This window comes from Taudactylus pleione, unplaced genomic scaffold (assembly GCF_031769625.1).
Source record: "Taudactylus pleione unplaced genomic scaffold, aTauple2 ptg000201l, whole genome shotgun sequence".
NCBI classification, from domain to species: Eukaryota; Metazoa; Chordata; class Amphibia; order Anura; family Myobatrachidae; genus Taudactylus; species Taudactylus pleione.
The window spans coordinates 61,846,286-61,861,711 of NW_028284603.1; the positions used below are offsets into that span (position 1 = coordinate 61,846,286).

At 40.1% G+C, this 15,426-nt stretch overlaps 1 protein-coding gene across 1 annotated transcript in view; it reads left to right on the forward strand.

Moving 5' to 3' along the window:
- Positions 1 to 15,426, forward strand: part of SOS1 (SOS Ras/Rac guanine nucleotide exchange factor 1) — a 172,898-nt gene that overhangs the window by 86,245 nt on the left and 71,227 nt on the right. The window contains exons 3-4 of the mRNA XM_088477420.1: positions 13,348 to 13,479; positions 13,791 to 13,955. Coding sequence (XP_088333546.1) covers positions 13,348 to 13,479; positions 13,791 to 13,955 — 297 coding nt within the window. The remainder of the gene's footprint in view (positions 1 to 13,347; positions 13,480 to 13,790; positions 13,956 to 15,426) is intronic.

Here is a 15,426-nt window from a genome sequence, read left to right on the forward strand (position 1 = left end):
GACCTGGTCGATATCGATTTTCTATTTTGTATCAATCACTTGGTAACTATTGGCTATTTATGAACGAAGTCTATTGAGGAGCACTGCTTACATAATACATCGATCACTTGGATATATTGGCTGCAAATGAATTATGTCCTATGGGAGCAGGAGTGATCTTTATTCCAGTATTCCACACTAGGCTAGATACCCGGTCTATATTTTAACAATAATAGTTGGTCTCTTTTATAGCCTCTTTTTTATGCTCTGATATGTACAATAAATGTTATTGATGTTTTATCTATAATGCCGATTCTCACTATATGAGCATAGTATACTATTGTATTCTTAGCGCTGGTTCACTTATTTTATCTAACACCCCCCCCCCCCCCCCCCCAGTGCCTGACCCGAATACATACTGCCAATGTTGCAATTCAATCGTTTTTGCACGCCCATTAATTGTCACTTGCCGAGCCTAATTAAACCAGGTTTAGCTGCTTAAAACTGCAAAATCCGTGTAAAATCCTGGTTTGGCCACCCAAACCACAGACTTTTCACAGACTTTTCACTTCTGCTTGCCTCCTCAGGAGGGGCGAACAGAAATTCCGGCTGCTGTTCACGTCCGTACAGAGTAACAAATGAATTGCCCCCTTAGAGTCTTATGCTGGATACACCCTGATACATATAGTGGCCGTTTTTATTATTGTTATTATTATCCTTTATTTATATGGCGCCACAAGTGTTCCGCAGCACCTTACTTAGTACATAGAACTAATAAGTGAACAAAAAAAACAAAAAACAAATAAGTGATTTACAGTACAGTGAAGGACATTATATACATTGCTGCAATAGTGATTAAAACACTCACAATAAGCAGCAGGTAGTTGGCAGAGACGTGTTAGGTGCCCTTATGAGGAGTAAGGAGTAGAAGAAAGTGTAAGGAGAAGCACATGAGGGAAGAGGTCCCTGCTCGTGAGAGCTTACATTCTAAAGGGGAGGAGCAGACAGACAGGCGTGACACAGAAGGGACTGCGAGAGGTGCTGAATGTGTGGTTTAAAGGAGAGGATAACTCCAAGACAGCGCACTTTGGGGCTAGAGGCGATAGTTGTGCCATCAATGGATAATGAAATTGTGGGAAGTGAGGTAGTGGAAGAGGGTGGGAAGATGATCAGCTCAGTCTTAGACATGTTAAGTTTAAGAAAGCGCTGGGACATCCATGAAGAGATAGCAGAGAGACAGTTGGAGAAACGGGTAAGAAGCAAGGGGGAGAGGTCAGGGGTGGAAAGGTAAATTTTGAGTATCATCAGCATAGAGATGATATTGGAGGTCAAAAGAGTTAATGAGTTCACCTAGAGAGGAAGTATATAGGGAGAAAAGGAGAGGTCCAAGAACAGAACCTTGGGGAACTCCGTTCCATTGAATGGCCGATATATCTATAGTGCGTCGGCGGGTGTGTACACCCTATATGTCTGTGAACGTTGTTGTTGTTCAAACATTTAGGATCAGGCCTGCAAGCACAGGCGAACATGATATCTGAAAGATATATTGGTCATCTGCTGATGTGTACTGGTGCCACCCACTGATGGCCCGTACACTTGCTGTAGAGACCCAGTAGTGATTGACATTTCAACTGGGCAGGTAAGTTAAGTGCCCACTCAGTTGGGATGTCAGCGCTGACACACATCGGCACTTGCCAATCATTAGGTAGGTGGACAATCGACCTAGTGTGTACCCAGCTTTAGTTGCCAGATCTGTAAGCTCAAAGGTACCAAACACTTGTCCATTTATCAGGCTGATATTTGCACAGTATATGGCTGCAGCTGAGCTACAATTATTGGTCTGTCAGGCATTTAAAATCTTCCAGATTGCCCGGCAGACACAACAATTTGTGCTCAGGTATCAGACAGTCAGACCAGGTATCTGACAGTGTGTGCCAAGGATATTGTATGTATTTATCACCTTTTTAATGGCTGTATTTTGTCTTCCAGTTAGGGCTTCTCTACCAATGTAGTTTGCATGTCATGTTTTCCTTTATTTTAGTGAAGAATGCATCATACCACCTTCCGTTCATGTTAATAATACATAGACATATGTAGAGAACATTGTCCACAACAGCTTTCAATTTGGTCTTTTAATTTGCAGTTGTAAAAAAAAAAGGGAACTAATCCTCTTGCTAACAGGGCATATTGTCAGTCTTGTACTCAGGATTTTTTTTTTTTAAATAATGTCTCAGTTTAACTTGGTTATATCAACCATCTCTCTTAATGTTGAAAATATGATGTGTATTTCGTAATTGTTGACATCACTGTTTGCGCTGCATGCCAGGTAAGCACACGGAAGACTCCGTAAGGTTTATCTTGGCCACTGTTGAAAGGAAAAAGCAGAAGTTTGAAATTCCGCCTAACCATAATTAAAAAGGCATGCCACATTATTCCAGGATAATTCACTGTTGGTCATCTCCACGGATTACTACTCCTAATTGTTCAAAGAAACAACAACCAAAAAAACAATCGTGGTGGAATCATGTTGTATATTATATTTTAAACTTAATAGAAAACAGCATGATATAGCCACTGATAAATAGAGACGAGTCATTAATACCACTTTCAGACAGAAAATGGCAAAAAAACCCGGATTTTTCACGACTTTTCTGTACCCGGTTGTTTTGCCATTCTCTGCCTCTATTACCGGGTCAAAAATTTCAACCCGGTAATTTGCTGATTTACACTGGTATTTCTTCTGTCTGACAGGGTCAACCCGGGACTAAATTCCCGTGTCTCCGACCCTGGTAAGTTCCTGGGTCGAAGTCTCGGGAATTTAGACCTGGGATGACCCTTCAGACAGAAAAAGGTCCCGTGTAAATAACCAAATTACCGTGTTGAAGTTTAACCCGGTAATTTGGATTTCTGTCTGTAAGGGGTACCATTGATCTTTGTGCTGTTCCAAGTACAAGGGAGGAATGCAACTTCCAACAGTTGATTATAAATAAGATTCACCCATAATTCCTTGTAATAAGCTGAATAATCTTTATTTAATCACTATAATCATGGACCACATACGTGGCATGGCATCTAAATCACTAAATATCTGTCCTGCAATTTTACTTTGTGGAAGTTAGGGTTGTGTGAGCCATTAGATGCCCCTTCATGCTGTGTCTGTGCTCGTTGTTTTAGACCAAATTGTCCAGAAGTTATTACTTGTATGGATTTAAAACTAGTGCCGATCATACAATCTACATTTGATGGCTATCGATTTGATGTTGACCTGGACTACGGAAAATGCGGTCAGCCAATAACTTCACACTGCAGTCATTGTTCATGCCCAATAATCCATAATGAATTTGTCCATTTGGCCCATGTGTGGTGAAATGAGACTGATCCACCAGCTCAGCAGTAGTGTCTAAGGGCCTGATTCAGAGGTGGGAATAGAGAGAGAGATAGCACTTAACTGTGTACCTGGACAAATCATGTTGCAATGCAAGGGGTGTAATTACATTAAAAAAAAATTGCATGTAGGGGTAAATATTGGCTGCTTTTACATGTAGCCCACAAATACTGCACAGCTTTATTATTACTATACAATTTAGATGTCACTTTGGAAACACTCCTCCCAAATCTAAATCTCTCTGCACATTTTAAATCTGCCCCACCTGTAGTGCAGCATGGTTTCACCAAGATGATCAGTTGAGAGAGATCTCTCTCTATTCCCAACTCTGAATCAGGCCCTAAGACAGGGGCAGAATCTGCTTGTATAAAGGCACCTTTATTCTTTTATATATTTATATGAATTAGCTGAGAACTTTCTAGAACACTTTGCATTGTATGTCACAAACTGCAATACTGATGCAAGGTTATACATATTACAAAATACTCTGATCTTGTGAAAATGAAAACGGGTAACTGCCACTAAATGTAACTATACTTCCTCTACTTTAAATGCCTAGTGCGTGTTTCAATCTAATATCTGCCCATAAACTCATCTACTCCTGCTCTGCATACCTGACCATTATGTCCGTTTACACTGAAGATGGCACAGCTCCTTGCTTAGACATTTGTGAGATCTGCAGACACATTTCCAGCCTGTTGTCTCTTACACTAGCCTGCATTCCCTTTAACCTGTGTGCTCCAGTGTTCATTTTGCTTATTTAAAATTATTGGTTTAAAATAAGTTGGTTTAAAGTCACATTCTCTTATTTGTTTAGTCCATATTTAGTCATTGGCCTCAGTTTTCATTTTAGTCTAATTTAGTCAATGTTTTTTAGTAATAATTTTTGCAAACCGTTTAACGATACTGTAATGGATTTTACTGAAGAACTATTCTTTAAAATGCCCTTGAGAACTTGAAGTCACTTGAAGCATACCTTTACCTATGTGATTAGTAATAGGCTCAGTAGGCTGAGAATGTGTTACATACTGACTTCCCATAGCACTCCTCCCATATATCATATACACACTGACTTACTGTAGTGCTCCTCCCATATATCATATACATACTGACTTACTGTAGTGCTCCTCCCATATATCATATACATACTGACTTACCGTAGTGCTCCTCTCATGTATCATATACATACTGACTTACCGTAGTGCTCCTCTCATATATCATATACATACTGACTTACCGTAGTGCTCCTCCCATATATCATATACACACTGACTTACCATAGTGCTCCTCCCATATATCATATACACACTGACTTACCGTAGTCCATCTCTCATATATCATATACATACTGACTTACTGTAGTGCTCCTCCCATATATCATATACATACTGACTTACCGTAGTGCTCCTCCCATATATCATATACATACTGACTTACCGTAGTGCTCCTCCCATATATCATATACATACTGACTTACCGTAGTGCTCCTCTCATGTATCATATACATACTGACTTACCGTAGTGCTCCTCCCATATATCATATCATACTGACTTACCATAGTGCTCCTCCCATATATCATATACACACTGACTTACCGTAGTCCATCTCTCATATATCATATACATACTGACTTACTGTAGTGCTCCTCCCATATATCATATACATACTGACTTACCGTAGTGCTCCTCTCATATATTATATACATACTGACTTACCGTAGTGCTCCTCCCATATATCATATACACACTGACTTACCGTAGTGCTCCTCCCATATATCATATACACACTGACTTACCGTAGTGCTCCTCCCATATATCATATACACACTGACTTACCGTAGTGCTCCTCCCATATATCATATACACACTGACTTACCGTAGTGCTCCTCCCATATATCATATACACACTGACTTACCGTAGTGCTCCTCCCATATATCATATACACACTGACTTACCGTAGTGCTCCTCCCATATATCATATACATACTGACTTACCGTAGTGCTCCTCCCATATATCATATACATACTGACTTACCATAGTGCTCCTCCCATATATCATATACATACTGACTTACCATAGTGCTCCTCTCATATATTATATACATACTGACTTACCGTAGTGCTCCTCCCATATATCATATACACACTGACTTACCGTAGTGCTCCTCCCATATATCATATACACACTGACTTACCGTAGTGCTCCTCCCATATATCATATACACACTGACTTACCGTAGTGCTCCTCCCATATATCATATACACACTGACTTACCATAGTGCTCCTCCCATATATCATATACATACTGACTTACCGTAGTGCTCCTCCCATATATCCTTTATAAATTAATTTATGGCGCATAAACAGTCCGATTTTCCTTCAGATCTGCACAATAACGATTTAAAAAATTGTTTAATCGTTCATATCTGAAGGAAAATCTGACATGTTTGTCAGATGAACGATGCGTGTTCCCGCTTGTCAGATAACAATATCTGACATCTGATGTGTTTGCAGTCAGATTTGGATGCTTCCATTCATTTTAATGCAGCCAGAAATAGTTCAATCATTCAAATCGTTTGTAAAATCGTTAAAATCGTTCATCTGACCGTGTGTATGCACCATTAAGCTTGTTAGAACAAGTGCAATACACAATCATATTTCCTTCACACAGGTCATATTTATTTTCTGCATATATCTAGAACACATACTTGCTCTTTAAAATTGTAAAATAACCCTACTCCAAAAATAGAAAGTAGTGTATGTAGAAATCAGTGTTAATTTTGACAAGGAATATAAGTTTAGCCTTAGTCGCTTATTTGAAATTGAACAGATTTTGTCGTAATTTTCATTATTAAAACATTTATATTATCATTACAATTTATTCTGTTGTTGACGATTACTTTTAGTAAAAATTGTCATCAACAAAATGAATACTGGTGTGCACCAACCTTTCTTCTTATGGTCTAGCACATGTAGGACCTAAATTGCTTCGAAATTGTTGCACAACATAACCACGACCAATAGGCAATCACTGTGTAGCCAGGTTGGTAAGGGAGGAACAGAAATGTTCTGCTGTTTTCATTGTTAACGCAGTTTGTGTTCTCTATTGAATAGATGAATATAAGAACAGATATGAGGATTCATACACACACATCTGCAAAGGGTGATTGCAAAATGATTGCTAGAAGAGTGTATTGGACTTAAAACCAATTGTTTTGAATTATGTTAACAGCAACTCATTCCAAGGTTTAAAGGCAGCCAGTAATATTGTAGAATTCAATGTGCACTATTTCTTATATGTTTGTTTCCTATTATTATTATTTATTTATATGGCGCCACAAGTGTTCCGCAGCGCCTTAACAAATTGTAGACAAGCGACTTACAGAACAATACAATACAGGACCAGGACATGGATAATATATATTGCTACATTAGCGACCATAACACTCAGATAAGCAACAGAGCATAAGCAACCAAGTGTTTAGGTGCCCTAGTGTTGAGTAAGAAGTAGATGAAACTAAAGTAGGGAGCAGCACAAAAGGGTAGAGGGCCCTGCTCGTAAGAGCTTACATTCTAAAAGGGAGGGGAAGACAAACAGGGTGACACAGCTGTGGTAGATGGGGAGGAAGGAGCATGTAGCAGGGAGTTAGAATGATACCTGGGAGGCTTTGATGAAGTAGTGGGTCTTGAGAGCCACTACTTTCTATTGGGAAAGTGTTATTTTTGTCATGAGGCTTTCTCTGTCGATTTTGGTCACTTTATTCTGCATCTTCCAGCAGAGAAGGTAACATTTTGTGTCCTATCACATGACAACAAAAGTAATTTTGCATACAAGTGTATCCAGCGCAGTGCTTACAGTAGTAGTCTGGTGTCCCAAGGCAACAAAAGTATTGTATAAAGCTAACTACATTTGAGTTTTATCTGTTCATTAAATGATTAACAAAGTGGTTACCAAACTTTCTTGAATCATGGCGCCCTAGAATATCAGCAATTTTTTTAAATTGCACTTGTAGGCCAAAAGTTTCTTATAGAGAAATTCAGCAAACGCTATTAAAGGCTCAGTTATGTGGTGGTGGACAGGGTTGCGCTTCGGTTTGTCGAAATATTATGTTTGGCTGCCACCGGCACGGGTTTTGCTTATCCACGGCACCCAGTTTGGGTACCAATGGACCAACGCTAAATATTTTCCTCCGATCATACTCTGAAATAGTGTAATACTGCCATCTTCTGGGGAAAATGATGTCATACATGTCAATGAAAATCCCATAAAGTAACTTGCACAGTTTTGCTAACTACAGTAGATTGTAAAAGTAGTACTAACCTGGAGGAGGGGAACATGGTGCTCCCATGTCTCCTATTAGGTCATACCTCATTCTGTTTTGTAAAATACAAAGTACACAAATATGTGAGTAACGTGTTGTAATATCTTAAATGCATGTGCTGTTTTGTGAAGAAATAGTATTACCTGAGTGTAAATGGTGGAAGGCTTATGTTGATTGCAAAAGGACAATTTTACCACCGTAGTCTAGTGCTGTAATTTTTTTAAATGCAAGGTTTATATAATGGTAAATGAAGGAGGGTACTGCGCTCGAATGAAGGGATATTTAGTGAGTGTTCCCAAAGAAGAGAGGTTGACAATCTGTCTGTATGAGACAATTTATTAGGAGTCACACTGCTCCTTTGTTAAAACAATGGATATATGTCCATAGGTATATATATATTAAGGATACAGTTTGTGGATGAATGTCTGTAACGTTGGTGGTTACCACTAACTGGTCTGACTGTCCCAAACTTAGGGTGATTACTTAGATAATTGCAGTGTTTCAGTATATAACATGCAGTGTGGTACGTGCTGTTTGCGCAAAAAAAGGGTGAATCTGGCTTCAAAAGTATTAAGTTCTCTACGCGAGGTATGTAAGCAGTGTCTGGTGGGGCGGCGTCCCGTGTCCCCCAGGTGCACTTACTTACCCTCTACGTCCTTGTTGTACACCTCCAGGTGTACTTGATCTCTTCCGCTGTGTCCTCCTGGTCTCCGATGTTCCGCACCGGTGTCGTGCAGTACACACTGTGCCCTGTGAGACTTCCGGGTGTCACGTGTCGCGTGATCTTACGGCACCCAGGCTCAGCGGGGGTATCAGCGGCTCCACTCGCTCCGTCGCGAGGAGACTTCGGATTCCTTATTAGGTGTCTGGCGGTCTCTATGTTAGATAAGGGGTCTGTGGATATGAAACTCCGACGCGTATCGGCCTTCCGGGCCTTTCTCAAGGAGTGAAGTTGTACCAATAATACCAAGGTTTATATAATGTATATTTTTATTTTGCATCTTGGCTATGAGTAAATGTAACCTGTCCTTACTGTAGTAGTCAGCCAATAGAGTAAAATGTATTTTAAGGGCATGATATTGAGGTGCCTGACGTCTAAACTTCTAGCTCATGCATTTCAGTTGAAGCGGGAAATTAAATTTTTTTTCTCATGCCCTTAAGTAATCGGCGCCTGACAGAGGATATTCAATTGTTTTGCTGATGGGTGTGAGAGCTGCGGGTCCCCATTACTTATTTCACATTTCGAGCCCAAATGCACAGAGTTTAAATGCGTAAAGCTGCTAAACTTGTGCATAGTAATGTACGCACTGCCCAAACGCCCGACTTTTCACAGATGTCTGCTCCCAACCTCAGGAGGGTGCGAGCAGAAATAGTGGACGTTCACGCTACTCGCACCCCATTAGCATACACAATTGCATTGTTCCCGGTCTCTTTAGATATGTGATTGGGCGCCCCAAAAACAATTGAATTGAGGTGTGATCAAGATGTCGTTAAATAATGTTTCTGGTGAACATGTGCTTCAATAAAGATGACTCCACCTGTAGCATTTGTGGCGTGTCTCCTGCTTGAAGTTTTTTGTGTTTCCAAGTAGTGCAGATGCTATTGGGCTGATTTATAACTCTGTGGAAATTTGCAGAGTGAGCAAAGAATGTTGAGTTGTTATGGGTGCAAATGCAAACCTATTTACATGTGGGCTCATAGATACCACACAGCTTTATTTTATTTAACTATTTAGAGTTGGGTTAGCTCTTGCCACCATCACAACTCTAAATTACTTTGTGTATTTTACATTTATGTCTCTGCAGCAAATAATTTATTTTTTTTTGCTAGTAAAAATGATGCACCTCCTTGCTAGATTGTGCTTAACTATATGTGTCTGAAAATGAATGGGTAGGGGCAAAGTGATCAATATGGGAGCTATGCGGATGTGTCTTGGGGAACAGTGCTAAAGGCATATAGCTGGGTGAGGCCATAAGTTGTCGTTATTGAATCTCGCGGCTCTTGCACCATGAGGTACATAGAGGTGCAGATGTTCCATAATGAATAGATGTGGGAATAATCAGAAGGATAGCCAGGAATAAATACGATTTATTTTACATATAGACATTTTTACTTGTGGTATTGAACCCCATTTATTAGCTGACATTTGTGTTGTGAGAATAAAGTATATTGTTTCTTATCTATCCCTGTGGTTCAGTCTAGGTTGCTTTTGTATGTCCCACTAATAGTGACAGAGCTTACTGTATGTATAGAGTTTTATTCAACAAAACATATAAAGTAAATTAGAAGTGAAATCTTATTTCTGGTGGGTTTTTTCCCCTCAATGTTGGTAAAAGATCTCTTTACTATATTTTAAGTGCTTACTGAAAGCATAGTTGTGAAGAATTTCTGCTTAAGATGTAGTCTAACATGCTTGTTATTGGTGGGTCTCTGCTGATCTTGACATTTATAATGTTCTGATTGTAATGTTGCTTATTGAAATGCAGCTATATTTCCCGATAACGTCATTTTCGCCTATTTGAATTATCTCCGTATTCAATTTCAAAGACTTTTCACAGGCTCGGGGATAACTTTTCACCATGTTTTACGTGGCGAAAAAAAGTGCAGAATCGGGTTTTAGGGGTGCAGGCTTTAAAAAAATAGCCTGCACCCCTGGGAATAGCCCCTAAAAAAGAACTGTCAAAGAGAGTAAACCCCCCCCCCCCCAAATAATTACGTTTTGGGGGTAAAAAATAAGGGGGGGGGAACAGTGTTTAAAAATAGCGAAATATGCTCAGGGGTATTCTGTAAGTATGCGGCAGGTGTTTTCTAGAATAGGCTATTAGCAGCAGGTGCATTTTTGCAGAATTTTAAAAAAAATTGTTTAGGGACTTAAAAATATATTAGTACCCATTTTCATGTACCCCAAATTTGAAGGGACCTCTTTTAAAAACGGAAAAAAAAAACCTAGGTGCTCTTCTGCATCATTACTTCAATGTCGGGGGAAAAAAACACCTGCTGCGGCTATTTAAATACCGACTTTGTTTTGCAGTCAAAAATGGGGGTACCCATAATGAACCCCCATGTCTGGACATCTTTACGGGGGTCCCAGGCACAGTTCCTGAAAATTCCCGTTTTTTTTCGTAGATGATGCGAAAACTGAATGTACAAAAACAGGGATCATTTTTAGCTTGCCTTTAGCAAGCGAAAAAAAGTGCAGATTTGGGGTTTAAGGATGCAGGCTTAAAAAAAATAGCCTGCACCCATGGGAATGGTCCCTAAAAATAAGCTGTGTTAAAAAAAAAAAGTAAAAAAAAAAAAATCTATAGGGACACCCCCAAAATTTTTTTTGATTTTGGGGTTTTAAAAAAAATATAGGGAACACCGATCTAAATTAGCGGAATGGAGTCCAGAGTGGTTCCCTTATATGCGGCAGGTGTTTTCTTCATTGCAGAAGTAGCGGCAGGTGCATTTTTGCAGAATTTTTAAAATTACCTTTAGGGACTTAAAAATATGCTTACCCCTATTTTCATGTACCCCAAATTTGATAGGAATAGTTATTTTAACAAAACAAAAATCTAAGTGCTATTCTTCACCACTTCTTCATAGCCGCAAATATGCACCTGCCGCGGTTATTACAAACACCGACTTCCTTCTGCAGGCAAAAATGGGGGTACCTATAGTGATCCCCCTTGTCTGGACATCTTTAGGTGGGTCCCAGACACATTTCCCGAAAATTCAGGGTTTTTTCTCTAAGATCCAAATCCGCCGATTCCCGTTTTCGCTCCTTTGAAATTGAATACGGGGATAAAGCGGGCACACGCCCGATACTTTATCCCCAGAAAAGCTCCAATGTGGAACGAAAAGTCCAGAACAGACTTTTCGCTACCTGATTGAATATGGCCTTTGATTTTGACCATTGCAGACAGGCTTTTAGAAATGATGTGAAGTGATTAATAATGGCATAGTAAAGGTTAATTGTATGCCAGAAGCCTGTAAATTTGTAATCCGATGTTTGTAACCTTTTCAGAGGAGCAGAGGGGAAGAGAAGGCATTCCCAATTAATTAGGGGATAGGAGCACTGCTTTTCTCGTAGTGCTCACTAGAAGCAATCTTTTAATTTGCAGAGCAAGTTGTATGTAGCGATACTGAAGATTTCAGCTATGAACCATGAAGGTGATATACCTAATGTGCATTAACCTGCCATTTCACTGCAACTCTGTTGTCAAAATGAAAAGTATCACCACGTAACGCCATTAGACAGCCAAAACCATTTTTGAATATAGAGAACACTGGGCCTGATTCAGAGATGTACGCTAATGCAATTGCAGCTGTACAGATCCAAGCAAGTGCGTACAAAACACACAGAGCCTTCAACATCCTCAATGTGAGTTACCATATGGTCACACAGAATGACTGCAGGAATTGAGACACAGGCGCAAAATCTTCTGTGTTCGGGACCGCAGTCGTATGCCAACAATGCCCCAAAAATGGTTACGTTGTTGCTGCCACTCCCCATAACTGCCCCAAAACGGTCCCTGGCTGTCAACCACTTTGCGTAAAAAACCTCACTGCGAGCAGCATTGCTAATGTATACCCAGATACCCATGTGGTTGGTCGATAATCGTTCAACTGTGTAAATATTGGCATTGCGTACATCTGTGAATCAGGCCCACTGTTCTGACGGGATGACATACACATGAAATCCACTCCAAACAAATACCACCCTATAATAGTGGTTCTCAAACTTCCTTAAATTACGGCACCCTAGAGTATCAGCATTTTTTTCACGGCACCCCTAGGCCAAACGTTTGGGATTTAGAAATTCATCAAAAATTAGAATTGTGCTTACCTGTAATTTTTAAACTCGGGTGTGTGGTGGTGGCCATTTAGGCTTTTGCTTATCCACATTTTATGATTTGTAGCTGCCAGCACTAGTTTTGCCCATCACATTAACCAGAAATAATTTGAATTGGCCCTGGACCACCAACCCATGACACCCATTTTGGGAACCACTGCCCTATAAAATAGCTTTAGGAAATACAGGCAGATACACCTATATTCTAAGTCTATATCAAAGTGCACACAACGTACACTGACAAACATCCTGGTTTGGCAATACTGAGACTTGGAGATCTGACAATTGCACATCAAGATAGGCGCCCATCGTCCATTCTTGGGAGCTGCTTCGTGTGCCTTATTATATGTATTGGGGGAAAATCATTAAAAGGCACATAGTGCAAATGTGTAAACATTACATGAAAGTCCTACCTCTATAGAACGATCCCTTTCCATCATATAAAATACCCAGGTATTCACCTAGGATACTGTTTTGGTTAGCCTCATTTGTTACTTATGGTGATGAGACATGTGTATGGACTTTATTACAAGTGGCATCTGTGTGTGAAGCTTTGTAGTACATTGCTCTGATTGATCCTGGAAATACACTTTTCTGCAAACAGAAGTACAAAACAGATACTACTAAAATAGGACAAGACCTAATCTCAGCCAGCTCAAGCTCTCAGAGTGGTCACCCCCACATCTTTATTTTAGAACTTAGAAGTTATTTAATTATGTATCTTCTTCATATTCTGTAATCTGCAGCAGATTTTTTCCCCTCTGTAGTTGCAAAGCTTGCTAGAATGGGAGTGTATGTATTACAAATGTTTTTGTCTTGCAGGAGCGTGTTCAGAAAAGCTTTCCTCACCCCATAGATAAGTGGGCGATTGCTGATGCGCAGTCTGCTATTGAGAAGAAAAAGCGACGGAATCCTTTATCTCTCCCTGTAGATAAAATCCATCCTTTGTTAAAGGTAAAGTAGTAACCTACGGTACCAGCAGGGGTGGTGCTATGCTGCCTGTCGTATACACCAAAGTCGTTCTCATTTGTCAGGGCCTGAGCATTCTTTTCCTAATACATAAAATTGAACAGGCCGTAAAATTCCATTTTTTGAACTAGCACTATTCAGTATGTGTAATGTCCTATTCATTTGCTAATTCTTCCATTAGTTCCTCAACTATCTGCATATTTTAATGTATTGTATTTTTAAACTGTTTGATAATTATTATTTTATTATATGATTATTATCTCTCAGAAAACATTGTTTTCTTATTCTTTTCACAGGAGGTCTTAGGTTATAAAATTGATCATCAAGTATCTGTTTACATAGTAGCAGTATTAGAATACATTTCTGCTGATATATTAAAACTTGTTGGAAATTATGTGCGGAATATAAGGCATTATGAAATCACAAAGCAGGACATAAAGGTTGCCATGTGCGTGGACAAGGTAAGCATTTTTTTGGCTTCACATTCTGAATTAACACAGAACAAAAATATCAAATTGTTTTCACCTACTTCCTACATACATATAGTTTTGGTTTAAATATACTGTCGTGATTTACTCCACTATGTGCAAACTGATTTCTGTCATAATAGACTATTTCAGTGTAGTGTGGAAAATGTGTTTGAGAGAAAGCGGTTTACTATTTTATAATAGTTAAAGAACTTTGAATACACTTTAATTTCTTAAGTCTATAATTTTATATACAGATGTGTCCTTATACATTTAGCCCCAGTATATCGTGCAGAGTGACTTGCCTGGCGCGAGTGAGCCGCCAGGTCCCATTGCTACTCTGCTAGCGTCAGGCGTCTTCTCTTTGCCATAAATGTGTCTAAGTCACAAGTCGCACACAGACAGATATACAAGTGTTGTATATTAAATGAATCAGCGCAGTCTGCTCGTGCATCTTATTCACATCGCATTGCTATTTAGGTGCATTTTCGGGAAAAAAAAAAAAAAAAAAAGACGCCCGGCACTAGCAGAGTCTCACAGGGGCTGGTGCGCTGAGAGGGGCTTTTTAGTGCGACTGTATCAGGATACATCTGTAAATAGGATGTTATTACACTACATAATTGACACTAATATGTCTTTTCATTACTGGGAATTTTAAGTATTTCTCAAGATGGGACTCCCTTCTGTTTTGGCCGGGAAATTAGGCAATTGGCGTGAACTGGCAGCTTGTGGGCCAAAACAAACAATACTCGTAATGATAATCTGCTTGATAATGATTGGACCTTTATAGGACTGTTGTAATATGTTGTCCAGTTGAGATATGGCAACTATTGGTTGTGTGGGGTAATCTGACTGTTCTACCAGTGTAAGGTTGAAGTGAATAATATGTGACCACATCCTGCTGCCCATTACTTGGGCTCATCTTCAGAATCAGAAAGTATGTGGACAGCTTAAAGTGAAACTACCCATTAGGCGTAATTTATTATTTCTACTTCAGGGTCCATAGGGGGTCCACAGGGTTGACCTTGGGGTTATAGCTGGAACAGGATCCATGGGCACCACACAGTTAAGCTTTTAGCTCCCAGGATGCACTTGGGTCCTCCTCTATACCCCGCCCCCGAGCCACAGGCACCTCAGTGTAAGCTGGTGCCCGGCCGGAGTCGGTCACCGCGCAGGGGGGCTGCAGGAGCAGCCCCCAAAAGCTTTTATTTTAAGTTAAATTTTATTTATTTTTAATCTATTTTTACTACAGACGGCAGCGAAGGGCTGTCTGTACAGACGCCCACGCTGCCGCTCTGATCCCCGACTGGCGCTGCGACGCCAGTACTGATCTGGGGATCGCGGCGGGAGGGCAGAGTCCGTACTAGCTGGACTCTGTCTACCTCCCAGGACTGCTGCCGGAGTCGCCGGGGATCCAGGTAAGCCGCGCGTCGCTGGCTAGCGGCGGCGCGCGGAATGCCTTAAA